Here is a 27,840-nt window from a genome sequence, read left to right as displayed (position 1 = left end):
ATATGCAGGAAATTACAATGCTCTTGTTACATTACTTGAATGATATAACATCAGTTTACTCTAGACTTGTGCTACATCTATTTTTCTTCTTTTGCATTGACAACCAATTTCAGAATCTCAAAGTTTCCCAATTTCCTTTGCACTGTACTGACCTGCCAGTGGGTTTCATTTCTCATCAGACAGCACATTCTGTTCAGGATGCAGAACTGCAGCTGATCCCAGGTCAAAGTTCGATCTTCCCTGACCAAAAATGGTGGACCAAACCTAAAAAGATCAACATAACACTATTCAGTTAAAATGTCAGCTGGCCAATTGATTGGGTTTACAGTTCATCAACCTAAAAATGCATTGTATGATTTACGACTCTATGAGAATAATATCACTGCAATAGGTTTTATGAGAGATTTTTATTCCCACTGTAAAACACAATTGAATTTGTCCATAGGTGCTAATCCACACACCAGTAAGTTCTTCAGTTCGATTTAGATAAGCAGAGTGCATTTTCAATTGAGTACGACAGTATAAATGACTAAACTATTTTTACAGTTTGTAAGCTTTGAAGAAGCTTTGTTAATTAAAGAAGGCATTAAAATCCTATACGAATCGATGAAGTCAATCAATAATTTCAATAGTGTGACTTTATCACTACTGAGCAAGTTTTACTTACAGAAGGAAATACCTTCAAGTGATTTTATGTCACATTACAGATATTTAAATCACAAACAGGAGTTTTGGATCTCAAAAAGGCATTCAAAAATCAACACCACAGGATTGAACTGAATAAATTCTGGCCTTTCATTTCTGGCTCTTCATTGAGTCCCTTTAAGTCATAAAGCATTCCAAAGTAGTTCACAGAAGAGATCAAGACACAGCAGTAATGGAGAAGTGAGGAGTGGTGTAAACATTTGATCATAAAATTGATTTCAGCAGGGTTTTAAAAGGCCGATCAAATATATGAAAGATGGAAATATTTAAACTGAGGACCTCGAAGGCTCTACTCTTACATTTGTTCCCTCCATCATCAAAAATAAAGTATGGAAAAAGTGAACAGAACACTGGAAATAAAATGAACCTGGGGGAAACAAAAATGCGGCTGCGCCTATGGTGGGGTAAAGCTAGATGTTGCAGAGGTGGAAGTGCACAATCTTGGTGTTGAATCAGGTGCGAGGCTTTAGGTTCATCTCAGCAATGGACAGGACATTGAGATTTTGAACTACATGGGTCAAGAACAGCTGCAAAAGGGACTGAACAAGGCTGAAAATTTTTAAACTTGAATAACAAACACTTATTACATTTAATTGGAATAAACTTTGGCACGTTCACAATTTGACTTCAAGGAAGCAACTTGAAACCACAGAAAGAAATTTCTAGATAGTCCTAAAGAAATGGTGGTGCTGGGAGTTTGCAGTTTACCAACAAAAGACAGAATCCACACTTCAGTGCATTGTTAATTCAAAATATTATTTATTTATAGTTAATGCTAAAATCTTTCTAGATTCTTGGGTGGACTGCTACATTGAATTAAGATCACCTCGTGGAAACAGTGACTAATACAACAAGCACTATATAGAACACTGACATCAGTGTCGGTGACAGTGCTTGGTAGGTTATTAGTTCACAACACTACAGGTGAAAAGACACAAGTTCAAAGCAACATGCATTCTAACCAGCATCTGTCTATTTTTGCAAATTTGAACCTAATACAGTTTCAAAACAGTTCCAAACCTTAAAGACTTTCATTCTGAGCAGCTAATTTACCAATGCCATACACAGATGTGATTACTTGTGTTGGGACAGAGTCTCAACTTAGAAGCCACAACGTTCCTCCAACAGACAGGCTTCATATAGGCAACAACTGCTCTGAACAGGTCCTTATATTGATCTAACCCATTGAGGTCATTTTCCAGAAAGGCCTAAAGACAGGAATCTACCTTGCTTGCTGAAACTCTCCAAGGTCATATGCTGTATGAGAATTCTACAACAACTCAGTTCCAAGATCAACAGCCAACTTTACCATGAGATCAAACCAACTACCTATATACCGGGACGTTAGATGCCTTCAAGGGAGAGATTGACAAATTCTTGATCTCACAAGGAATCAAGGGCTACAGGGAGAGTGCAGGGAAGTAAAGGTGAAATGCCAATCAGCCATGATTTAAATGGCGGAGTGGACTCGATGGGCCAAATGGCCTTACTTCTACTCCTATGTCTTATGGTCTTATATTATAAACAACGAGTTCCCACAGGGATCAGCCCTAAAATTGGCTCTCTTGTAAACATGTGACTGTCCTCCCACAAGGTCATGACTCAGCACATATGCTAACAATTTGGCCCAGGCTTTTCACGCTAAAGAACTTTTTATAATATCTTCACAATGTCCTGACATTGAGAAAATGCTCAGTGAAGATCTAGGTTCTTTGGAAACTAACTTTAGAACTTAAAGACGTTAAACAAACACCACTGAGACCATTGTTTTAAGCCTTCCACTTGAACCATCCGAACCCCATAGAAGAACTTCATGTCCAGTTCTCTAGCTAACATCCGTCCATAATCCAATGCCAAAACTCCTTGTCATCACTCTTGACTATATATTGATCAATTGGCCAAACCACCACAGCATCGGAGCAATGTCAGGATTGAGCGAATCTCAAATGGATGGGTGGGTACCATCTTGAGTAACAGAGTCAAAACGCATGCAGCCTCATTCATCCAGGCTGACCCAACAGTAGAGTACTATGGCTCAGGAGCCACTAAATTATCATGGGAGATATCCACCTACAGGAAGTCATGAGGATTATTTATACAATGTATCAGCACAGTTCAAGTAGCTTTACTTGCACACATTGAACTTCCTGATGTCCACAGGCAAAGGACCCTCCTCAAGTGGCACTACTGGCTAATGACAACTGAAGCACTGAGTCATTGACACAAGACCTGAAAACACCTGTATGCGCTTATCTGAAATCCCATTGTCTTCAATGGAACATACTCCACACCCTAAAACCTGACAACGGCCCCAACTCTAGATGATGTAGTTGGCAGCAAACATCACCAAATGCACTCTAATAACTGATCTGGGAGGTGAATCCCACGGTTTCAAACTTTCCTTGGAAAGTCTGGACAAACGTTGGATGGTGCAAGAAAAATATAGCACTTGTTCCACAAGTAGAACAGGAAGAACTACTCGAATAATGACTGTGGTCATCCAAGTCAGACTATCGCCCTGAAACTGACCTACTTCTCTGAGAAAATCTAGCAACATCACAATTATTCACACTGTTAGCTAATGCCAATGACTGGAACATTAATCTTAACATCAAACTATAACTGCTTCTCCAGCCATACAATTAAGAATGTAGCAGCATTTCTCACAGTACTTCACAGGGGTGTCACAAAAAAAAGCCACACAAGTAGAAAGTAGAACATTCATTCAACTCATTCTCTCCAACATGCAAGAGTCTAACTGTCTCCTTTGATGTTCAACATATTACTACTACTGAACTCCCCATTCTCAACCTCTTGGAAGTTACTATGGGCTAGAAATCTAACTGGAACAGTCACATGAACACTGTGGCCATGAAAGCACATCAGAAGCTGCGACTTATGTGGTGAGTAACTGGCCTCCAGATTCCCCAAACCATGTGTAACGTCTATGAAAGCACAATCGGAAATGTGATGGATGGAGTGAACGCAACCAATGATACAGTGGAGCTTGTATCTAAAATGCACTCTCCTCAGCTTGGCTATACAAGAAATCTGACTTGCTGTTAGTGGAGTCCTTTAGCTATTAAGTCAATAAAATGAATATTAACCAAATTCTGCTGGAACATGCTTCTGGCACTCCAGATAGCTTTGAACTTTAAAAGACACTAAATTTTGAAACAGAGGATTGCCCTCGGAACTTACTTATTTCTGTCGTTGGCCGTTTTTTTCATATTGTTTATTTCTCAGGCAACTTGACTTCATCATCATTTACAGGAACTTAATTTTTAAAACCATAAGTCAGATCCCGATTCTTAAAGGGTCCATCACCCAACCGCAGTTAGTCAATCAATTTCCAAACAACAAAGTCCCATAAACAGAAATGAATTAACAAGAAGATAATCGAAATACTGTTATGTCAATTACAAGATAAATGTTAGCCAGTGCACTTATAGAACTTTCCTATGCATTCTAAAATACTGCCTCTGTGACCTTTTACACGCACTTGAGTAAGCCAAAGCTGCTTCAGCTTAAAGTTTAATACTTATACAAAGAAAATCAGAGATGATGCAGCACTGCACATTTCTTCCATCCAACAAAAGCATATCTGCCATCACAGACTTCAGCTTTCCCAATCCTAAATCGTAGATTACTGCTCAACCAACTCCAGATGGCAGGTATGTAACTTAACAATTTAGAGGGAATCAGAGTGGGGAACGGTGAGGTAGAATTGGGTGTCAATAACGTCTGGAGAATTTCAAGGTATGTTTTCGGATAATGTGCTGAGAGGCAGCACATGAATGAGAAATAGAAGGGGTGCTAAATAAATCTTTGGACTTCCATTTGAGTCAATCAACTGTGGATTCAATCTTTATTTCTGATAGCTGGGCTGGCATTTCAGTACATGTGGTCATGATGTTGTATCTATTTTGACTTTAAGCTAAAGCAATCTTGGTCTGCTCAAATGCTCAAAAAGTCGCAGGGCACTATTTGAGGTGATAATGGGAACTGCAGATGCTGGAGAATCCAAGATAACAAAGTGTCGAGCTGGATGAACACAGGAGGCCAAGCAGCATCAGATGAGCACAAAAGCTGATGTTTCGGACCTAGACCCTTCATCAGAGAGCAATTGATGAAGGGTCTAGGCCCGAAACGTCAGCTTTTGTGCTCCTGAGATGCTGCTTCGCCTGCTGTGTTCATCCAGCTCGACACTTTGTTATCTTGGGCACTATTTGAGGATGAGTAGGAACATTCTCTCAGTGTCCTGGCCAATAAGCATCCTGAATCAACATGACTTGTACATAGATTAGTTGGTTATATATTTTATTGCTGTTTGTGGCACTTTGCTCTGTGCAAATTGACCGATGCTATTGTCTTTGATAACAAAGGTATCTTGAGGAGTTGAAAGGCACTACACGAGTGCAAGTGCACACAAAACAACACTTTTTCACTCGGTATCTTGGTACATAGAGTAATAGAGTCATACAACAAGGAAACAGACCCTTTGGTCCAACCAGTCCATGCCTAACATAATCCCAAACTAAACTAGTCTCACCTGCTTGCTCCTGGCCCATGTCCCTCCAAGCCTTTCCTATTCATGTACTTATCCAAATGTCTTTTAAACATTGTAATTGTACCCACATCCACCACTTCCTCAGAAGTTCATTCCACATGTAAACCACCTTCTGTGGAAAAAAAAATTGCCCCATGTCTTTTTTAAATCTCTTTGCTCTCATCTTAAAAATGTTCCCCTAGTATTGAAATCCTCCATCCTAGGGGAAAAACTATTAACTCTATCTATACCCCTCAAGATTTACAAAACTAAATTAAACTCAAAGTATTGCTGAGTTGTTCTATGACTCATGAAGACAAATTGCAACAAAAAGCTCAAAAGAACAGAAAAGTATGTTTAGTTACAGCTTGAAATTAGTATGAGATCTTCCACTTGCTCAACCTAATCCATTCAGCCTGGCACTTGACCTTTTACAGGTACTCTTCAAATATCCATTATGCTTTTCTTTTTCCTGTTCAAATCCCATCAAAGGGTTGTTTAAAAGAAATTACTCTTGAGGTTCTGAAAAGATTTTGTTCGGTAAGGGAAATTTAGATTCTGGGGAAAGGTTATGTATATACAGCTGGTCAAGCACTTAATGATTCCTACATTGTTGTCTTTTTTATATTTTATTCTTTCATAAGAGTCCGGCTTTGCTGTTAAGGCATTATTTATTGCCCATCCTTGATTGCCTTTGAAATGTGTGATTTGTTAGATGCCATTTCAGAGTCAACCACATTGTTGTGGCTCTGGAGTCACATGTAGGTCAGACCAAGTAAGGATGGAAGATTTCCATCCCTTAAGGGAAGAGTGAGCTAGATGGGTTTTTAAAAAATATTTAGTGATAATTCTCATGATCACCATTACCGAGGCTAACTTTTATGTTCCAGATTTTTTAATTGAATCGACAATTCCAACAACTGTCATGTGGAGGTTGGACTCTTGTGCCTGCAGCATTAGTCCTGGGTCTTTGGATTACTAATCTTATGATATGACCAGTGCAACACCATCTTCTCAAGATGATAAAACAAGTGTACTTAAGCTAAGCTGAAATGCAATGAGTTGTTTCTAAGATGTGTTACTGTAATTGAAAGTGAAAGTTAACACTGTGTACATAGCAGTAAAATCCTGCTACCAGAAACACAAACTAGCATTTAAAACGAGGCCAGTGTCTCTATGATCTCATAATTTTCAAACTTGATGACCGATACATTGGCTGTTTAAACAGATGTTATCTCTTTGTGCTGCTGGGAAAGGCATACAAATGTATACACTCTCAGACTGCTATTCTAATTCTTAAGGGCTCCAATGAATTACCAAGCACTAATTTTATGAACTATTTATTGGGTATGTATCGCCCCTGTTGCTTTTGCTTTGATATATTGGTATGTGAAAAAATTCTTAATTGTCTTCATGTCAACTCCCCACAGTTAATCTTCTCAAACATTATAGTTTATTGCTGATTTCTTTAAAGTTGGTACTAGAAATGCTTTTAAAGAGAGTGACTAATCGTAAAGAAGAACCATTAGGCAAAGTTTCTCCACATTCTGTGAGCTAAATTTAAAGCCCATAGAATTGAAGGAGTAACCTGATTAGGAGATAGACAGAACAACAGAAGACAGACAGTAAGGATAATTGGCAGGCATCCTCATTGGCAGGATGTTAGCGGTGATCTGTGTTGGTGACTCAACTATTCAGTGTTCTTATTAACAACATAGATGACAGGATAGAAAGCTGTATCCAAGTTTGCTGGTGAAACAAGGGTAGGCTGCATGGTAGGCAGTGTGAATGAAGCAGAAGATTACAGTGAAATATCAAAAGATCAAAAAAAATGATAAAAACTATGCCAAAATGGTTCAATACCTACAAGTGAGAGGACATCCACTTTGGATCGAAAGACAATTAAACTGAGTCCTTTGTAAGTGGTAGAAGCCTAGAAGTAGTGAGCTGTAAAGCTACTTCGCAGTCCACGTATATACACATTATTAAAACTACAAAAGCCAAAGAGGCTAATAGAATGCTGGCTCTTCCATCTGGAGGTATAGGCTGAATGAGGTTAAAATTAATGCTGCAGCTATACAGATGAACAGTTAGGTCAGACCTGGAGCACAGTGCTCAGTTCTAGGCACACCTTAGGAAGGATATATTGGCCTGGCGGGAGTGCAGCATAGATTTACAAAAATGGCTCTGAGGACATAATCTCCAAGGCTCAAGTTATGAAGAGAGATTATACGTACTAACGTTGTATTTACTAGTACTTAGAAGGTTAATAGATGAGGTATAAAAGTGAACTAAGTGTAGGTAGAAATAGACTATTTCTGAAAGTTGGCAAGTGTACGATTGGGAGAGATGGCCTACAAAATTATAGTCAGGCCTTTCAACAATGAAGTTAGCGAAGGAATAGCTGCATGCTTTTAGCAAAAAAGGAACAATTGCACATATGCACTGACTTTGCACCCTGGTTCACTTTCACAGTTTCTCCTTCTGGTGCTGTTTACTGATGTGCAGTTGTGCCAGTACTGGTTTGCATCAGACACCAGTACATGCCGAACATTCACTGGCATACTCCATGTGCAGTTCCAAGCCATCACCCATTGATGGGCGGCATGGTGGCTCAGTGGTTAGCACTTCTGCCTTACAGTGCCAGGGACCCAGGGTCGATTCTACCCTTGAGCGACTGTCTGTGTGGAGTTTGCATATGGTCCCCGAGTCTGTGTGGATTTCCTCCAGGGGGTCCGGTTTGCTCCCTCAGTCCAAAGATGTGCAGGCTAGGTGGATTGGCCATGCTAAGTTGCCCACAGTGTTCAGGGATGTGTAGATTAGGTGGGTTATAGGGGGATGGGTCTGGGTGGGATGCTCTGGCAGTCAGTGTGAACGTGTTGGGTTGAAGGGCCTGTTTCCATACTGTCGTGATTCTATGATGATAACTGTTCTCTTCACGCACTAGTCCAGTCTCCAGCCAGTGTGAACCATGGTCTTTTGGATTCTAACATGCTTCCCCAACTTTTGCTAGTTACACTACACAGTGAGTAACTCCGTTACTGCATAGAAAGAGAGCATTCAGCCCATTATAACTACACCAGCTAAAAGAAAAATAAACAAACTGCTCATTTTAATGCTGCCTTCCAGTGTTTGGTTCAGTTTATAGCATGCCAGATACAGATCCAGGTATCTTTTAAACAAGTTGTGAGTTTCTGACCCCATTCCCAAACCAGGCAGTGAACTTCAGACACCCACTCCCCTTCGGGTGAAAATGATTTTCCTTGTGTCCTCTGTAATCCTTCAAGCAGTGCCCTCTCTGATTGACCTCTCCATGAGGGAAGCAGGCCCCTCATAATTTGGAAAACCAAAATTGGGTCACTCCTCAGTTATTTCAGGGTGCTCAGCATATTTATAATTCTGTCATGTTCATGAATGCTGAGGAGTGAGCCTCCACTCCTGAGTTGGAAGCACTGGTTTGAGAGAATTTCTTACTCTGCAATCCTGGCTTGGGAGAAAGTATCCCAGATGGTCTGCTTACAGTTCCAGTAGTTGTGCTAATATGGAATAAAGTTTAAAGTATCTCTTTCAAGTCACTTTAATAAAAGCCCTCAATTTGATAAAAACACATTTAATATACTTAACATTTCAAGTACTTAATCCCGTAGAAAAACAAACATTTGTGCGCACATCAAACCTATCCCTTTACAAATCCCTCTAAACTGTCAATCAAGCTGTGAACTTACCAGACTGCAACTGTGAAAAATTACAACCGTGAAGCAGCACTAATCATATAATGATAATATCGACAAACATCTATTGAAATTGCAAGGAGTGTTGGCTTTCAGCTACGGGCTGGCATTTTTTTTCCTCAAAACTCAAATAGCAGGTTGACAGTACTAAAGACCTGATCCACTTTTTACACACAATAATGAGCTCCTTTTGCTGAAAGTAGCATTTTAACTCTCCCAAATTTGGTTATACACTATCCCCTCACCAAAGAACTCTAATAGTTTTCGGCATTTTATCTCAAATGTTTGAAGCTCAGTTAGAAACACCTGAGTGGCGAAGGTGGTCTCTGTTTGAAAGAAGCTGCACTTTTAAATGTGGTTCTGCCTCCATAACTTTCAGCTCTTGTGTGTGAAACACCTTCTGCTCCTGTTAACATCTCTGATAAACACATGGGTGCTGTCTTTGGGGTGCACTTCCAAATTCTAGTGTTACATGTTTCATGGAAATTCAATCCTGAATCTTTCACATCACCGAAATAGCATTGCATCACATGACAGCTTTGCAATTTTGATACATTTCCCATCACATTTTGTTTCTGTAAAATTCTACGCAGTAATGTGCAAAATAGGAACATGTGAACATGTTTACAGCTTTGGAAATACAGCAGCTCACGTCATATGTGGCCTCTCAGAGTCATAAGAGTCATGTAGCATGGAACCGGACCCTATGGTCCAACCAATCCGTGCCGGCCATATTCCCAAACTAAACTAGTCCCGTCTGTCTGAGCTTGGCACATATTCCTCCAAACATTTTATTCCTGTACTTATCCAAATATCTTTTAAACATTGCAACTGTACCCACATCCACCACTACACTCCAGTGAAAAAAGTCCCAGCCTAATCAGCCTCTCTGTGTGACTCAAACCCTCCATTCCCAGCAACATCCTGGTAAATCTCTTCTGAACCACCTCTGACTTAATAATATCCTTCCTATAACAGGGTGACCAGAATTGGACGCAATAACCTCAATAATATTATGTACAACCTCAAAATAATGTCCCAGCACCTATACTCAAGTATCTGAAGCAATGAAGACAAGCATTCTAAATGCCTTCTTACCTACCCCACCTATATGTGATGCAAACTTCAAAAACTTACATGTCTGAAACCCTAGATCTCTCTCTTCTATAAGTCTACCCAGGACCCTACTGTTCACTTCCCAACCTGCGCACAAAACCTCATGCTCACCAATACAGCAGTCCAACACCTCTCATTCCATTTGCTGATCCTTCTGTTCAATAACCCTAACAATTCCTTACCCTCTCTCTTACCTTCTCTACCCCATTCACCTCTTCTCACCCCAGTTTTACCACTCATTGATATTCTTGGTCCCTTCCTCTCCAAATCACTTTGCTTGTCAGAGAGAAGGGGAAAGGGGAAAGAGACCATTTGAATCAGTGAAGGAGGGAGGTTGGTGATGAGAGAGGGTCATTAAGGAACCATCAAGATGTAAGACAGCAGAAATAAAATACTTCTTTATATTTTTAATTCAATTTATTTTGATGTTACTTAATTTATAAGTATAACAATTCAAGAATATTTCAATTTAGAATATAACGCTTTAACTTTGATCGGAAAATTCCCGCAAAACCTAACTAATTTTATATTGGTTGTAATAGGAAATTCTGATTCACTTCATGTTGAATTATTTAAATTTAATTTTTTTTAGAAACACAACCATAACATTAAACAAGGAATTACTGCTATGTACAGCATTTCAATCAGAATTAGGACTGAGGAATCATAGAACCTCTAACATGCGGCAGCACTCCATTTGGTCCATCAAGTCCACACCGACCATTTAAACAGCATCCCACACAGACCCACCCTACCCCGTAACCCATGGCTAATCCACCTAGCCTGCATATCCCTGCATAGTGTGCGCAAATTAGCAAAGCCAATCCACCTATCCTGCACATCTTTGGACAATGAGAGGAAACTGGAGCACCCGGAGGAAGCCCACGCAGACACAGGGACAAGATGCAAAAACCACACAGACAGCTGCCTGAGGCTAAAATCGAACTGGGTCCCTGGTGCTGTGAGGTAGCAGTGCTTAACACTGAGCCACTGGGCCGCCCCACATTAAAAGTTAAAAGATGTGACTATTTTAGGTTTAATATGCTTTGTTAAACTGCAAGAATGATCTTTTGAAATTGAAAAAACACATGCGCTGTATTAAAAGGCAGTGCAATCTATCTCAATTAATATGGGTTTTTAAAAATCAAGTCCAAGACTTCATTTTGTTTGAAGAACACTCATAATTAAATGTGCATGTTGGGAAAGATCTAACATTATTAAGACAGTTAGTAAAATATAGTATTTTTCATTTTGTACTGGAAGAGGCCCTTTTCTCTTAAAATTTGCAGTGTAAATGGAATCTGCTGTACTGGTTCCCTGCTATCTTTCATTGTTATTATTAACAAAATGTTGCTACTGGTCTAAACTACCAGGTTGATGGGCTGTTTATTCTTCTGAAGACAAAGGAAAGAACAAAGGGCTTGTGTTAACTCAGAGTTAATTCCAAAACAAATATTGTGGTTTGATATTTGGCAATAGTACTGCATCAGACATTGTGCTCAGAGGACACATTAACGGAAGTGTTTTTTGCTGCTGAGTGCAAGCCAAGTATTTAGAAGAAGCTAAAGATTAGAACATAAAGCGCTTCACACAAATAGCAATACACTTTCCTGGCAAGTAAATTTGCTTTCTTAAAATGTCAATTTATTATTTCACGCAAACTTTTTCACAGATTCTCCATGGGAGGAATCACTCCCCAAGCCTTGCATTGGCATGCACTATATTAATTCCTATCATAATTGTTCGGTTTTGTGATCCTGCATTCACAAGAAAATTACATTTTCAAAACGTACAATACTAATTGTTCATTAAGATGCCCAAAATGATGAGGATTTAATTCCCCAAGTATCTCAACTTTTCAAAGTTAAGTGCTGGAGCAATTATTAATTCACCCACTGCTCTGAAAAAGAGAGACAGAATTTTCCCTCATGGTACAGGTTTATTGTTAAATAGCAGGTCAGAGGAAAACAGATAATGCAGTAAAAATAGCTACATCCTACCGTTAATGACCATCTTTGTGTGACAGCTCTGAAAATATCATTTAGCAAAGGAATAACAAAAAGAGTCTCAATGCAGTCGTAGTGCAATGGAGCACAGTTTGAGCAACCTCACAGCATTCCTTGTATGCTTCTAGTCTTGAATAAACATTTGTAGCTGACAGTTAGATTAAAGCAATATGGTATATCTCAGGAGAATGTTCCACAGCCATAAGACTGTGAAATGTTGCATAATTATGCAAACTCTAAACTTTGGGAGCTAGTATCTTAATCTGATCGACTATACTGGAACGACAATTGTTACATGCCTTCCGGTGAGAAAAGCATTTATTCTGTAAAGGCCTTATAATTTATTATTGTGCTACATATACAATTACAATTGTACTTCTACCATAGCTTGAGTCTTGGGAACTTAGCAAGTTGTAGATTAAAAGGTGAAATGTGTGACAGTAGATGTCCCGGGACTATAAATTACAATAGGAAGCCAACAGCTCGGTTTATTTTGCCTTATAATTCTTGACAGTCTACTAACAGGCTGTTATTTGCACATTGAAAAGAACAAGGCATGAAATGTATTAAGAACACATCCAAATTCCAAAATGCATCTGCTATAATTTGGTAGAAACAACATCATTTCAATTTAAAATAGTTGGCATTTCTAACCATAGTTTCAGGATTTTTCTAAATATTATTCCATTTACAATTAGCCTTCCAATTTGCAACTATTTCTTAGTGTGCTTACTGTTATCTGAGTTGATTCGACCACAGTTCAGAAATCTGAACACAATGATAGTGTTTTCTATGCATGACGTTGGCAAACAGGAAGTAACATTTGTAATGCCAAAATGAGGGAAAGCTCTCAAAAACAAGCACAAGCTGTAAGCAACTCACAAGTACTGCCAGCACTGTTTTCATTCCCTGGTCTCTCTCGAATTAGCTGATGTCAGCCGGAAAGACACAGGGAGGAATAAAAAGAGATGTTGTTTTCCTTTGGGCTGGCAGGATGAATTCATTTAGGATTTTCAATCACAATCGCTGTCTGATGATCCTTCTTGGGAAGCATTCCTTGTGTGGAATGCAGAAGGTCTGGCACTCCACACAGTTAATTACAGTTCACATTCAGCCTTGCACAGGAAAAGGCTTTTCAGGTGAGACATTGAAGAAACTGGGAACTTGCTAGCTCAATGGGGGTCACAGACATACACAAGTAATTCTTCAAAGAGAGGGAGAAATATGAAAAGGGGACATTTATTCTTGTGTCTGCCAAATAAATGCTGGATTTCAACATTAATCAAAGTAGAAAATAATATCATTTGTTGTTTCTCTTTGGCCTACTTCCATGGATTGGGAAAACACTGATGGATGACTATCATTCCCAAGACAGTTGATAAACTGAGCGCTAAACCATTGGGTGAGAAAGGTATTCTATTTCCGGGTAAGCTAAATCAACACAAATTCAATAGGCCAAGGGCAGATCTGACAACACAACAAACACTCCCAGTGACTACTTCTAATGCTAAAATATCATCCCAAAATTTAAAAAAAATTTAAACTATGCTAAGGCACTCAGGTTACTTGTTTCACACAGAATACTATGGCAACAGTTGCAGAATAAAAGCTACAAACTCAATGCTGAGCATTCATAATTTGTCACAATTCCCAAAGCTGGTAGTCGTAGTTTAATGTTCAAAACAAACATTGAGCAGGAATTTACCAAATAAAGGGAAATGAATGAGGTCACAAGATTTGACATTAAGCCCCACCAGGATGCTTATATAGGCACAGGAGTAAGGTCAAGTTTCTGTGTTGTATGACCCTACAAGGCTACAATGTCACAGCCCCTCAGAACAATCATGGCTAATGCTCAACCTCAACTTCAACTTCACTTTCCCACTCACTCTTCAGATACTTCACCTCCCTGAGATCAAAAAGTCTGCCTATTTCACCCTTAAATATACTCAACAATGGAGCATCCACAATCTTTGGGGTAGAGTGTCCCAAAGATTTACAAACCTTCATGAGTAGAAATTTCTCATCTCAATACTAAACAAGCGACTACTTATACTGAGACTGTGCATCCAGACTGCCCAACCAGTGGAAACAATTTCTCAGTGTCTGTTCTGGAAAGCCCCTGCAGAATCCTGTATGATTCTGTGAGATTACCTTTCATTATACCAACCCTCAGGGAATTATAGGCCCAATTTATTCAGTCAGTCCGTATGGGACAACATTCTCCTCCCAGTAACTGAGTGATTTTTGTTCCTCTGTCTCTAATAAAGGTACACCCTTTTGGAAATATGGAGACCTAAACTACACTGGGTACTACTGTATATAGTACTCAGTACTTTAGGTGCAGTGTCACCATTAACTTGCTTCACAGTGGCAAGACTTTTATTCTTGCACACCAATTCCTTTGAAATAAATGTCGACATGCCGTTTGCTTTTTTGATTCATAGAATCCCAACAACATACAAACAGGCCATTCAGTCCAACACGTCCAAACCAATACTCCAAATAGCATCCCACCCAGACTGAACCCGCCTACCCTATCTCTGTAACCCTGCATTTCCCATAGCTAGCACACCTAACTTGCGCGTCCCTGGACACTACAAGGTAATTTAGCACGGCCAATCCACCTAAATTGCTCATCTTTGGATGCGAGATGAAACTGGAGTACCCAGTGGAATCCCAGGCAGACACAGGGAGAATGTACAAACTCCACACAGTCACCCGAGGGCGGAACCACACCCAAGTCCCTGGCGCTGTGAGGCCGCACTGCTAATCACTGAGCCACTGTGCTACTCATTGTTTGCTGTATTTGTGTTTCAGAGATATGGACATACTGATAAAATCAGCTGGCCAGATGTCTAGCATATGGATGAGCTGGAAATCAACAGGACATGATTCGATTCCCATTCAGGAATAAGTCTGCATGGAGCTTACCTTCTTAACTGACTGGTTAGGAAAAAATGTAGTCTTTTACCTGGCATTTTCCATGAATGCCTCACCAAAAAACATGCACACGTTTTCTCATGCAGTATAAATTATTGTTCCTTAGAAATTCAATATTGCGGCATTTATCCTGATGATTACAAAATGAAAAGGTTCACATGACAATATAATTTCATGGGACCTCTACATTTTCAAACTGCCTAACTATATATACTTTGGAGTATTATGTAGAATGATAAGATAAAGGTAAGATAAGGTAAGGTATAGGAACAGAATTAGGCCATTCAGAACACCGGCTATGATTCACCATTTGATCACTGCTATGATTCCTAACCCCATTCTACTGCCTTCTCCCTGTAACCATTGATCCCCTTAATAATCAAGAACCTATCTCTGTCTTAAATATGCTCAATGACTTGACCTCCACACAGCTTTCTGCCACAATGAGTTCAACAGATTCACTAACTTCTAACTGAAGAAATTCCTCCTTATTTCTGTTCTAAATGGTTGTCCTTTCGCTGTGAGGCTGTGCCCTTGGATCTTAGTCTCCCTTACTAGCAAAAAAATCTTCTCCATATTCACCGCATCTAGGTCTCTCAGTATTCTGCAAGTTTCAATGAGATCTTTCCTCAATTCTTCTAAACTCAATCAAGTGCAGACCCAGAGTCCTCAGTTGTTCCTCGTATGACATGTACTTCATTTCTGGATCATTCCTGTAAACCTCTTCTGGATCATTTCCAATACCAGCGCAAGCTTGTGTACAGGGCCCAAGTTTGCTCACAATATTCCAAATGCAATCTGACCAAAGCCTTATGAATCCTCAGCAGAATGTCTCTGCTCTTGTATTCTCAACCTCTTGAAATGAATGCTAATATTGCATTTGCCTTCCTAACTGCCAACTGAACATGCATGTTAAGTTTAAGAGAATCCTGAATTAAGATTCTCAAGTCCCTTTGTCCTACAGATTTCTGAAGCCTTTTTTAGAAATAGATGATCCCTCTGTTCTTCTAACCAAAGTGCATATCCTCTCATATTCCAACATCGTATTCCATTTGCCATTTATTTGCCTACTCTCCTAGCCTGTCCAAGTCCTTGCGCAGCCTCCCTGCTTCGTCAACAGTGACTGTCTCTCCACTTATCTCTGTGTCATCCCCAAACTTAGCAACAAACCTTCAGTCCCTTTGTCCAGATCATTAACGTGTAACATGAATAGTTGTGATCCCAACAATGATCACTGCAGAGCTCCACTAGTCACTGGCTGCCATCCTGAAGGAGACCCCTCGGTCCCTACTCTCTGCCTTCTGCCAGCCAATCCTCTATCCATGCCAGTATGTTGCCTCCTAACACCATGGGCTCTTAACTTAGTTGGCAGTCTCTGTGCAGCACCTTGTTAAAGGCGTTCTGAAAATCCAAAGAAATCACACCCACTGGCTCTCCTTTGTGTAACTTGCTCATTATCTCCTCAAAGAATTCTAACAGATTGGTCAAGCATCACCTCCTCTTGATGAGTTTGTGCTGACACTGTCCTATTTTACCACGCCCATCCTCGATAATGGACTCTTAAAATCTTACTAACAGATGAGGTCAGGCTACTCAGCCTATAATGTCCTGTCTTCGGCATCCCTCCATTCTTAACTGGAGTGTTGCATTAGTTATTTTCTAATCGTCTGGGCTCCTCCTTGACTCCAGTGATTCCTGAAAGATCACCACCAATGCTTCCACAATTTCCTCAGCTCTCTCCTTCAGGTGGTAATATGGGCTTATCAAACTTACAGTAAAATCTGTATCATTAGTGGCAGCAGCATACATTTCATCAATGTGATTCCAAATATGAAATTACACGTAGGAAGCATGTAACAAGGCATGTACTGAAATGGGTGGACTCAAAGAACACCCGATATCGGATGCCAATCTTCATTAAAAGGAAACAAAATAATATAGATGCATGCTGCAACCCTCAAAGCAGTTTGTTGCTGAATCGCCATTGGATTGCCAGCTTTGCATTGCCAGGATCAGTCCCCAGGTACATCCTGAAGTGAGCATGTGATTATGCTGAAGGGGACATGACAGGGAAAGGCAGAACTTGTGATGGGAGCAATCTTACAGCAGAAGACCCAGTGTAGATGACAATGCTCTTTACAACTGCAAAAGCAAAGAAACAAGAGATTCTTGGATGAAATCTCCAGAGTTCAAGTGAAGAGCAGCCTAATTTCTAATTACTAATTTCTGCCAATTTCTCCTAAAATCATTTTTAAAAAGGTAAATCTGGTAAATGTACTCTATATTATGCCAAAAAAAAGCAAGAGTAAATTTGGTCATCAGAAACGGTGAATTACTCATGTTTGTAAATGACACTGGCTTGACACTGCTTTCATATCGTCCTCAGCTGTGTTTAAGATGAAACAAAGGCAGTTAAGGTTCTGCATACATTTTAAATTAAAGTCTAGGTTCTAAAAAGGTACAAAGTTTAATGCCCAGAACTAAGAAACAAAAGTGAGGGGGAGAGAACTATCACACAGTTCCATCATCAATCAGCAATAATATTTAAAAAACGAACAAAATTTATTCACTGGCATTAAGACAAAAATTGGTATAAACGTCCTTTATTACAATAAAATGTCATTTCTGTCATTTGTTTTCATCTCAACCTTCAAAGCTAATGCACATAAAATGACCTAGCATTATCTTAAGAGACTTTCCATGCCTCAGCTCCTAATGTAACAAACTATTTTTGCTTCCCTGCAGCAAAACATTTGTCATAGACTTCCTCGAATGACAACAGAAAGCAGCCTCTCAGTTTCACCCCAGCATTATGTTACCCAATGTGCAATGGTAAATCGCACATTCATTAGAGGACAACAAAAATGAAGCGATAAAGTGTCCTCCACGTGCACTGCTATGCATGGAATCTTAAAATGACTACAGCACAGAAAGCAGACATTTGGCCCATCATTTTTGTGCCAGCTCTCTGCAAGCACGACTCATCTAGTCCCACTTCTTTGCTTTCTCTCAGTAGGCAAGTGAATTTTAGCTATATCATTTTGAATGCCTTGATCTAATCTGTCTCCAGCACACCCTCATGCAGCATGTTCCCCTTATTTTAGGTGAAAAGGAAAACGCTCGAGGTCATAACATTATCAAATGCAACATTCTACTCAGAAATATATAAAACTAGAACATATACCAGTTTTCAATATAACTTTCCTTCAGTGCAAGATAAAATATTAAAAAATTGGTGGGAATTCTCGGAGGTTAAAGTCTTGTTGTCCAAATACCTAGTGTTTAATTTAAAACATTTCTTGTGAGCACTTGCACTTTGAAACCAGAATCTTTATATGGCCAGACAAATGAATGGTGAAAGAATTTCAAATCACAATTTGTTATATTCTAAACAACAATGAGTTTTCACAGTTAGGACAGGCTACACCCCTAGAAAGTCTATAATATGATGTGATTTATTGAGGGACAATATGACACGTTAACTGACATCAATATTTCTAACAGGAAATGCCCACAATAGCAGCACAAATACAATTATTAAAAATATTTATTAGATTCCGTACAGTGTGGAAACAGGCCCTTCGGCCCAACAAGTCCACACCGTCCCTTCAAGCATCTCACCCCCCCCTCCCCCCCCGGGTAACCCACACACCCCTGAACACTATGGGCAATTTAGCATGGTCAATCCACCTAGCCTGCACATCTTTGGCCTGTGGGTGGAAACCGGAGCACCCGGAGGAAACCCACGCAGACACAGGGGAGAATGTGCAAACTCCACACCGACAGTCACCCGAGGCAGGAATCGAACCCGGGTCCCTGGCGCTGTGAGGCTGAGTGCTAACCACTGAGCCACCGTGCCGCCCCCACTTGTTTACAAGGGAGCCAGCCTAACTGCTCCAGGGCTTTTAAAACTTAATTGCATAGTGGACTGAGCAGCACAAGGAAATGGCAAGGTCTTGACTGATGCTGAGTTCAAATATCTCTTTCAATGGTTTCAGAATGCCACACTTAGCTGGAAGAATTGCTTAAAGCAGATATTGAGCAACATCTTAAACACAGGGTGGACTCACTTGCCCAGAACTAGCGACAAATGTCCTTCCTCTCCTGTCACAACCAGTAATTAAAGATGTACAGCTACGTCTAATGACATGCTGTCTGTTTCATAAAGCTTGCACAGTGACATATTTGAAATCGGCATGGTAGAAATCAGAACAGGTTTGCTATTTTATGCATTTGCACATGAAAAAGTGATTTTTAAATTTTGTTATTTTTAAAAAATAGCCTTGCTTATTTGGATAAAAATTGGTAAATCCCATCGACATCACTAGTTTATTGCCCAGCTAACAGCCAGCTCAGTTATTCTGATCCAATGCTTTCATTGTATCAGTGCAACATTATTTCATCAGATAAGCTAAGGAACAAAGGCAGAAATTTAAGGAAATAGTTCTTGATGCATAAATATCTCTTCCATTGAAGGAGGAGAATTCCAGGAAGGGGATAAACTAACCATGGTTAATCAAGGAAGTTAAGGATAGTATCCAACTGAAAAAAAAGGAGCATACAATGTTGCAAAGATTAGTGGTACTCCAGAGGACTCAGGAAGTAAAGAAAAATAAAAATAAAATTAAGAGGGAAAAATAAACCATGAGGGCTGATGAATAAGTAAGTAGTCAACAAAAGTAGACAGTAAAAGCTTCTTTAAAGGCGTAAAAAGTCAAAGAGAGGCCAATACAAACACAGGTCCCTTAAAGAATGAGATGTGTAAATAATAATGGGGAACTGGGAAATAGCAGAGGTGTTGAATAAATACTTCGTACCCATCCTCACAACAGTAGCATTCCAAAATTATTAGATAATCAAGGGATCTGAGGAATGGGCAGAAATAAGCACAACTGTCGTTACAGAAAAAGTAATAGGGAAAATAATGGGGCTAAAGGTTGATAGGTCTCTTGGATCTAACAGCTTACAACCCAGGATTTTAAAATAAATAGCTACAGAGATAGTGGATGCACTGGTAGTAAGCTTCAAAGAATCTTTAGATTCAGGTAACGTGTCAGTGAGTTGGAAAACAGCCAATTAGTTGAAAAGGGAGTCAAAAAAAACTAAGCTAAGTACAGGATAGTTAATTTAACAAACGTCATGGGAAAATCCCACAGTCCCTTATAAAGGAATGTAATGGCAAAGCATTTGAAAAACAGACTATGAACAAGCAAAGTCAGGATGGCTTCTTGAAGGGGAAATCATGCCAGACAAATTTATTATAGTTTTTTGAGGAGGTAACAAGCGGAATAGACAGAGGAGAACCAGCAGATTTAATACATGGGGATTTCCAAAAGGTATTCAACAAGGTACTGCACATAGGTTATTAGCTTATTAAGTACCCAACACGCTGTATATTAGCACGGTCAGAGAATTAGTTAACTAATGACTTCAGTGGTTTGCATTCAGGGTAACTAGTAAAGTGTCACGCAGATCAGCGCTGGGACAATGATTATTGTCAATACATTATGGGTAAGGGCAAGACCACCACACAGTCTTGCCTTCACATTGAGAACATCCTTCATCGTGTTGTGTACCACAATCACTGTGCAAAGTCTGTCCCATTTAGCACAGATCTAGCAACTCAAGGCTGAGCAGCCATGAAGGGCGGTTCAACATTAACAGCAGCAGAATTGTACTCCAACACAATCTACAGCCTCATGGCCTGGCATATACCCCACTCAAGCATGCTTATGAAGCCAGGGGTTCAACCCCGGTTCAATGGAGAGTGCAGGAGGGCATGACAGGAGCAGCGCAGACATTCCTAAAAGTGAGATGTCAGCTGATGAAGCTATCAAACAGGATGACTTACCTGCCAAACAACATAAGCAGCAAGGGAGAGACCGAGCTTAGTGATCCTACAACCAATGTATCAGATCTAAGCTCTGCAGTCCTGTCAGATCCAGTTGTGAACAGTGCTGGACATTTAAATAACTCACTAGAGGAGGTCTTTCCACAAATAACCCCATTCTCAACGATGGAAGAGCCCAAAACAAAATACAAAAGAAAAGGCTGAAGCATTTGCAGCAATCTTCGGCCAGAAATACCAAGTGGATGATCATCTTGGCCTCCTCCAGGGGTCCCCAGCACCACATATACCAGTCTTCAGCAAATGTGATTCACTCCAAGAAAGATCAAGAAACGACTGGAGACACTGGACACCATAAAGGTTATGGGCCCTGTAAACATTCCAGCGATAGTACTGAACATTTGTGCTTCAGAACTTGACTCTCTCCTAGGCAAGATAGTGCAGTACAGTTACAACACTGGTATCTACCTGACAATATGGAAAATTGGCAGGAACATCTTATACACAAAACGCAGGCCAAATCCACCCCGACAATTAGTGACCCGTCAGTCTACTCTCAATCATCAGTAAAGGGATAGATGTCATCAACAGTGCTTTTACGCAGCACCAGCTCAGCAAGTACCAGTGCACTGAGACCCAGTTTGGGTTCTTCCAGGGCCACTCAGCTCCTCACCTCATTATAGCCAAACATGGACAAAAGAGCTGAATTCCAGAGGTGAGGTGAGAGTTACAGCCCTTGATCCCAAGGCTGCATTCGACCAAATGTGGCATCAGGAAGCCCTAGTAAAAGTGGAATCGATGGGTATTGGGGCAAACTCTCTGCTGCTTGGAGTTATTGCTGGCATGTAGGAAGATGATTGTGATTGTTGGAGGTCAATCGCCTCAGCTCCAGGGCATCTCTGCAGGAGTTCCTTGGGGTAGTGTCCTAGACCACGTTCAGTTAATTCATCCATGATCTTCCTTCAATCATAAAGTCAGAAGTGGGGATGTTCACCAATGATTGACAATGTTCAGCACCATTTGTGACTCCTCAGATATTAAAGCAGTCTATTTTCAAATGCAACAAGAACTGGACAATATCCAGGCTTGGGCTGACAAGTAACTTTCATGCAACACAAGGACCACGCAATGACTATCACCATAAGATATAATCTAACCACTGCCCCTTGACATTCTACAGAGTTACCATCACTGAATCCCCCCACAAATCAACATGCTGGAATCATCATTGACCAGAAACTCAATTGCACTTGCCACAGTGGTTACAAGAACAGACCAGAGGCTAGGTATCCTGCTGCCAAAAACTCACTACCTGACTCCCCGCTTGCCTAGAATGGTGCAGCTCCAACAACACTTAAGAAGCTTGATACCATCCAGGATAAAGCAGCCCACTTGACTGGCACCACATCTACAAGCATCCTCTCCCGTCATCACCAACACTCAGTAGCAGCAGTGTGTACTACCTACAAGATGCACTGCAGGAATTCACCAAAGGTCCTCAAACAGCACCCTCTGAACCCATGACAACTTCTACTTTGAAGGACAAGGGCAGCAGATATATGGGAACACCACCTCCTTCAAGCTCTTCTCCAAGACACTTGCCATCCTTACTTGAAAATATATTGCTGTTCAGTCAAATCCCTGGAATTTCCTTCCTAAGGTCAACCTACAGCACATGGTCTGCAGTGGTCCAAGAAGGCAGCCCACTACCTCCTTCTCAAGGGCAACAAGGCATAAGCAATTAATAATACAAGTGAACGTATCATAACCAAGTTTATGGATTACACAAATAGGAAGTGGTGAGGATAATGCAAAGAGCACACAGAGGAATATAGATGGCTTAAGTAAGTTAGCAAAAACTTGATGGATGGAATTTGATGTGGAAAATATGCATTTTGGCTAGAAGAATAGAAGGGCTGAATCTTATTAAAATGGGGAAAGACTTCAAAAAGCTACAGCACGGAAGGATTTGGGTGACCTTAAGAATCAATCTTAGAAAGCGAGCATCCAAGTCAGTGGGTAGAAGGGAAGGCAGATATATTGTTGGACTTTATTTCAAAGGGAATGGAGTATAAAAGTAGGGACATCTTGTTAAAATTGGAACACATCTGGAATACTGTAAGCAGTTCGTATCCCCTTATCTAAGTAAAGATATACTGGCATTGGAGGAAGTTCACAGAAGGCTCACTAGGTTGATTTCAGGTAGGGAGGACTGCTCTTATCAGGAGTTTGAGTCATTTGGGCTTGTAGTTTAAAAGGATAGGAGGCATTACTGAAATGTATAAGATTATTTGGGGGTACAACAGGTGAGAAGCAAAGAGGTTGTTTCCCCTGTGCAAAAGTCATAGGTCATAATCTCAGAATAAAGGGGTCACCCAAAGGGATGTGGGGGAATTGCTTCTCTCAGAGGATAGTCAATCTGTGGAGGTCTTTATCACAGACAGCTTTTCAGGCTGTACCATTAAGAATATCCAAGGGTGAGAGAGACAGATGTTTTATCAGTAAGAAAATCAAGGCTTACATGGAAAAGGCAATAAAGTGAAGTTGAAGATTATCAGATAAACCATTCAATGGCACAGCAGACTTGATGGCCCAAATGGCCTACCTCTCTTCCTGCATCTTATGATCGAACAAAGGTGTACCTTTATCACATGAACATAAATATTTACTTAGTTTTCCTCATTTTCCAAAATGTGCAAAGCAAAACAAACCAAGGTTTTTATAATTACCTGACACATTAAAAATGTGTGTTTTGCATGTGATTTTCTCTTCATTATCAAACAAAACCTGTTGGCAATGCGTTTGTGCTTTCCTAGTAAGGCACCTACTCCGTGTAAAACCCTACCACTGGTTCAAGACCTAAAATTCCAGCCTGAGGGTCATCTATTTCTTTGAAATTTGTAAACTATACATTTGCAACATCCAAGTGTCCTATGCAGGATTTGCACGCAGTGTTAAAATGGATGGAAATAATGGGAAATCATCAGTGCGTACTCACCAGGTAGCACTGTGTGTAGGTGTAACTGTGTGCACAGACATCACAAGATGAAAGAGTGTCTCAGCTCCTTCCCTGCCAGTAGATGGTTGTGGAGACAAAACATTGCACTGATTGTCTTGCCTGGAGTAGTAAAGCTGCACCTCATCACCTCATTATTTCTCCTTAATTTGCTCACATTTTCAGGAACATTTTCCCATTGTAACAACTCTAAACTTAACTTTTCTCAGGCCTAACAAATATAATAACCTCTTATGACAGTGGTTTGTTGATTTCTTTGTTTAAGGATTGACATGACTTTAGAACAAAGGACTATAAGATCCCTTATTTCTTTGAAGATTTCTGAAACTTTCCCAATGGAGATTAAATCTGTTTGCTCTGAACTCCATGAAGATTGACAGCCTGCTCAGTGAGCAGATAAAATTTGCAAATCCCTTGCATGTAGCACTTCATTTTCTTGAGGCAAGATTCAGAACTCAGATGACTCATAGGTTTAGCTGCTGAGAAGGTGAAATGCCTGTTGTTGTTAATAGGAAAAGTGTAGGTAAAAACATTAAAATCATTAAACCCTTATTTTTAATTATGAAGACTGAAACTAGCAAGGGCAATAATTTTGTTCCCAAAGTCATTTGGTACCTGACAACTTGCTGCCCTGTTCCTGCTGAGTTACAGATGAGAAGAAGGACTTTGCCAGTTGCACCATGTTGAACAAACTCGACTGGAGTTGCTTCAAAGCTATCGGAAGCTGCCTTGTAAGAAGATGCAGTCACATTCTGGAAACGCCCTGTTTTGCAACAAGACAAACAATTCAAGATTCTTAGTGCCAATGTCAGTCTTCACTTACCAAAACCTGAAAATGAAACAATATTGCACAGATCAGTTTTACCCAGCGCCAACTCTATTTTGTCTGTGCAAAAATGTTATAATTTTTTAAAAAGAACTTTGTCTCTGTGATCACAGGAAAATATGGAGAAGGCAGGCAAATTAACCCACATTAATCCATCACCGAGATAGATATAACGCAGTTCAAATTGAATAGGTTTCTCTTCTGTTAATTTGTGTAAAGTGCATTCCATATATTAAACACACCGCACAAAGACATTCCTAATAACAACCTTATAATTTACATTATTACCATCTTGCACCTCTATGCTCTTCATTTGCTTCCACATTTTAAGTTAGAATATCCAAATTTATACTTTCCTCTACCAGTTGTGATCTTACGTGATTTTATTGTTTACATTTTCCACCTTAGATGGGGATTTGATCATCAATATTATCTATTGTTTCCAAAAGTTGAAGTAGAGGTCATAGTCTGAGATAAAATTAACTGTCATTTGGCGAAGTACTGGCCATGGAACGATTTGTCAAAGGTTAATTACATTTGACGAACTGGATTTGAAAATGGAAAGGTCTAGTAAATGTTACGTGGATGGACTTTCAAAAAGATTGTTTGATGATGTATCTCATGACTAGATTCTTCTCAAAATTGAAATCCATGGCATTAAATGGTCAGTGCAGCATGAATACCAAACTATGAGGCAGAAAGCAGAATACAGGGTGAATGGTTATTCATTCGGCTAGAGAAAGGAATACATTGATGTCCCTCCAGGTCTTTAGCCTTAGGGCCAAAGATCTTTTGAAGTGTATAAATATCATGGATGTGGGCACAAAGGGCTTATTTTGAAAGTCCATACACCAAGTCTCTAAGTATAGTGAACAATGAGGAGACCAGTCATGGAGTTCAGGAAGACAACAACAGGCTGTCAAAACACAATGATGAGGGTAACTTAAAGCATAGATTTATACCACAATACATTTTGGTAGAATGAAGAAAGGCATTATTATCTAAATGAAACAATGATAGATTAAATCCAAGGACAGACACAAAAACAGAAATTGCAGGAGAAACTCAGCAGATCAAACAGCATCTGTGGTGAGAAAGCAGAGTTAACATTATGGGTCCAGTGACCTTTTTGCTTCAGATTTCCACCATCTGCAATTCTTCGGATTTTTTTTGCAAGAACAGACAGTTAAATAGCAAAGAAAATGAGTTATACTAAACTTTAATGAAAGGTTGATCACATCTCAGCTGGGTATTCATTTCTGGGTGCCACATGTTTGAAGGCATTCCAAAGCCTTGGAGAATATGTAAAATGGTACAAGGGATCAGGACCTTCAGTTATGTGGAAAGCCTGGAGCGAGTGGCTTGTTTTGAAAGGAGGGGAGGAGATGTGGTGGTTTGATTTAGGAGTTCAAAATTATGAATGGGTTTAAGTGTAAGTATGGACTACAGCCACAAAGGGCTAGTATCAAGAGGACTGAAAACATAAGGTTCTTGTAATTTGGAATGCATTGATTGAAAGGCTACTGGAAACAGATTCAATAACGCTTGATAAATACTGGAGGAGGACAGAAGAATCAATTGGATATCTTGATCAAAAGGCCACCTCCGCCTTTTCCTGTTCTGGAACATTCTTTGATTCTACATCTATTGTACAAGTTTAAAAATTCCAGGTTTCTCCAGTCTTTCTTCCAACTCATCCACTCAGCACTTCTGACTGATTGCATCAGTCTGTTGCTCTGGTGTGGTGGACTTCCCCATCATTGAGGTTGGGGATATTTGTGAAGTCTACTCCTCCAGTGAGTCATTTAATTGCCATTGATTCAACTATCATTCCTGACTGGGTGTGAGAAGGATGCGGAGCTTAAGTCTAATTTGTTAATTATGGGATTGCCTAGTCCTGCTTCTGCTGTTTGGCAAGTAAGCAGTCTGTCTTGAAGTTTCATCGGGTTATTATCTCATTTTCTAGCTATGCCTGGTGCAGCTTCTGCGTACTTCATTGAACCAGGGTTGATCTCCGCCTTGACTGTAATGGTAACTGGGACAGTATGCCGGCTCAGATCAGATTGTGGTTGAATGCAATTCTGCAGTTTTGATGCACTACAGTTTTGAGTTGCTAGATCTGTTCAAAATCTATCTCACTTAACTTGGCGATTGCGCCACATAACACAGCACAGAGTATCCTCAATGTGAAGATGTACCTTTGTCTCCACAATGACTGTGGTGTGGGCACTATCACTGATCATGTCATGTACGAATACATCTGCGACAGCTAGATTGGTGAGGACTTAGTCAAACAGGTTTTTCCCTTGTTGGTTCCCTCTCTAACTGTCCAAGTCCCAGCTTAACAGCTACGTCCTTCAAAATTTGGCCAGCTTGGTCAGCAGTGCTATTGAGCCACTCTTAGTGATGTACACTGAAATCCTTGCACTAAGAACATTCTGTTCCCTTGCGTCTTTCAAGTGGTGTTAAACATGGAGGACGACTGATTCACTATTGAGGATGGGGACAATGGACAATAATCAGCAAGGGGTTTGGAGTTGGGGACTAAGCGTGGTGTGTCAAAATTTGTAGATGACAATAGGTAGAGCAAAGTGTGCAGAAGACACAAAGTCTGTAGAGGGATATAGATAGTCTAAGTGAGGTGGCAAAAGTCTGGCAGATGGAGTGCATGTTGACAAGTGTGAGGTCATCCATTTTGGTAGGAATAACAGTAAAATGGACTACGTTTTAGATGGTAAAAAAATTGCAGCACACTGCTGTGCATGAATCGCTAAAAGCAGGATTGCAGGTGCAGCAGGTAATCAAAAAGGCAAATGGAATTTTATCTGTCATTGCTACAAGGATGGGGTTTAAAAACAGGGAGGCTATGCTGCAGCTGTATAGTGTCCTGCTGAGGCCACACCTGGAGTATGGTGTGCAGTTTTGGTCTCCTTACTTGAGCAGAGATATACCAGCACTGGAGAGGGTGCAGAAGAGATTCACTCGGTTGATTCCAGAGTTGAGCGTGTTGGATTATGAGGATAGATTGAGTAGACTGGGATTATACTCATTGGAATTCAGAAGAATGAGGGGTCATCTTATAGAAACATAAGATTATGAA

The 27,840-nt window shown here is 40.1% G+C and overlaps 1 protein-coding gene across 2 annotated transcripts in view; it reads right to left on the bottom strand.

Annotated features, from left to right (window-relative positions):
- The window catches only part of usp43a (ubiquitin specific peptidase 43a), a 405,014-nt gene that overhangs the window by 55,483 nt on the left and 321,691 nt on the right, over positions 1-27,840 (bottom strand). For both annotated transcript variants that reach the window (XM_059653769.1, XM_048555613.2), the window contains 2 exons: positions 24,530-24,677; positions 153-264 (listed from right to left, as the gene is read on the bottom strand). In XM_059653769.1, the coding sequence (XP_059509752.1) occupies positions 153-264; positions 24,530-24,677 (260 nt within the window). The remainder of the gene's footprint in view (positions 1-152; positions 265-24,529; positions 24,678-27,840) is intronic.

This window comes from Stegostoma tigrinum, chromosome 22 (assembly GCF_030684315.1).
Source record: "Stegostoma tigrinum isolate sSteTig4 chromosome 22, sSteTig4.hap1, whole genome shotgun sequence".
NCBI lineage: Eukaryota > Metazoa > Chordata > Chondrichthyes > Orectolobiformes > Stegostomatidae > Stegostoma > Stegostoma tigrinum.
Note: the sequence above shows the minus strand (reverse complement) of the source record. Positions and strands in the feature narration are given on the sequence as shown.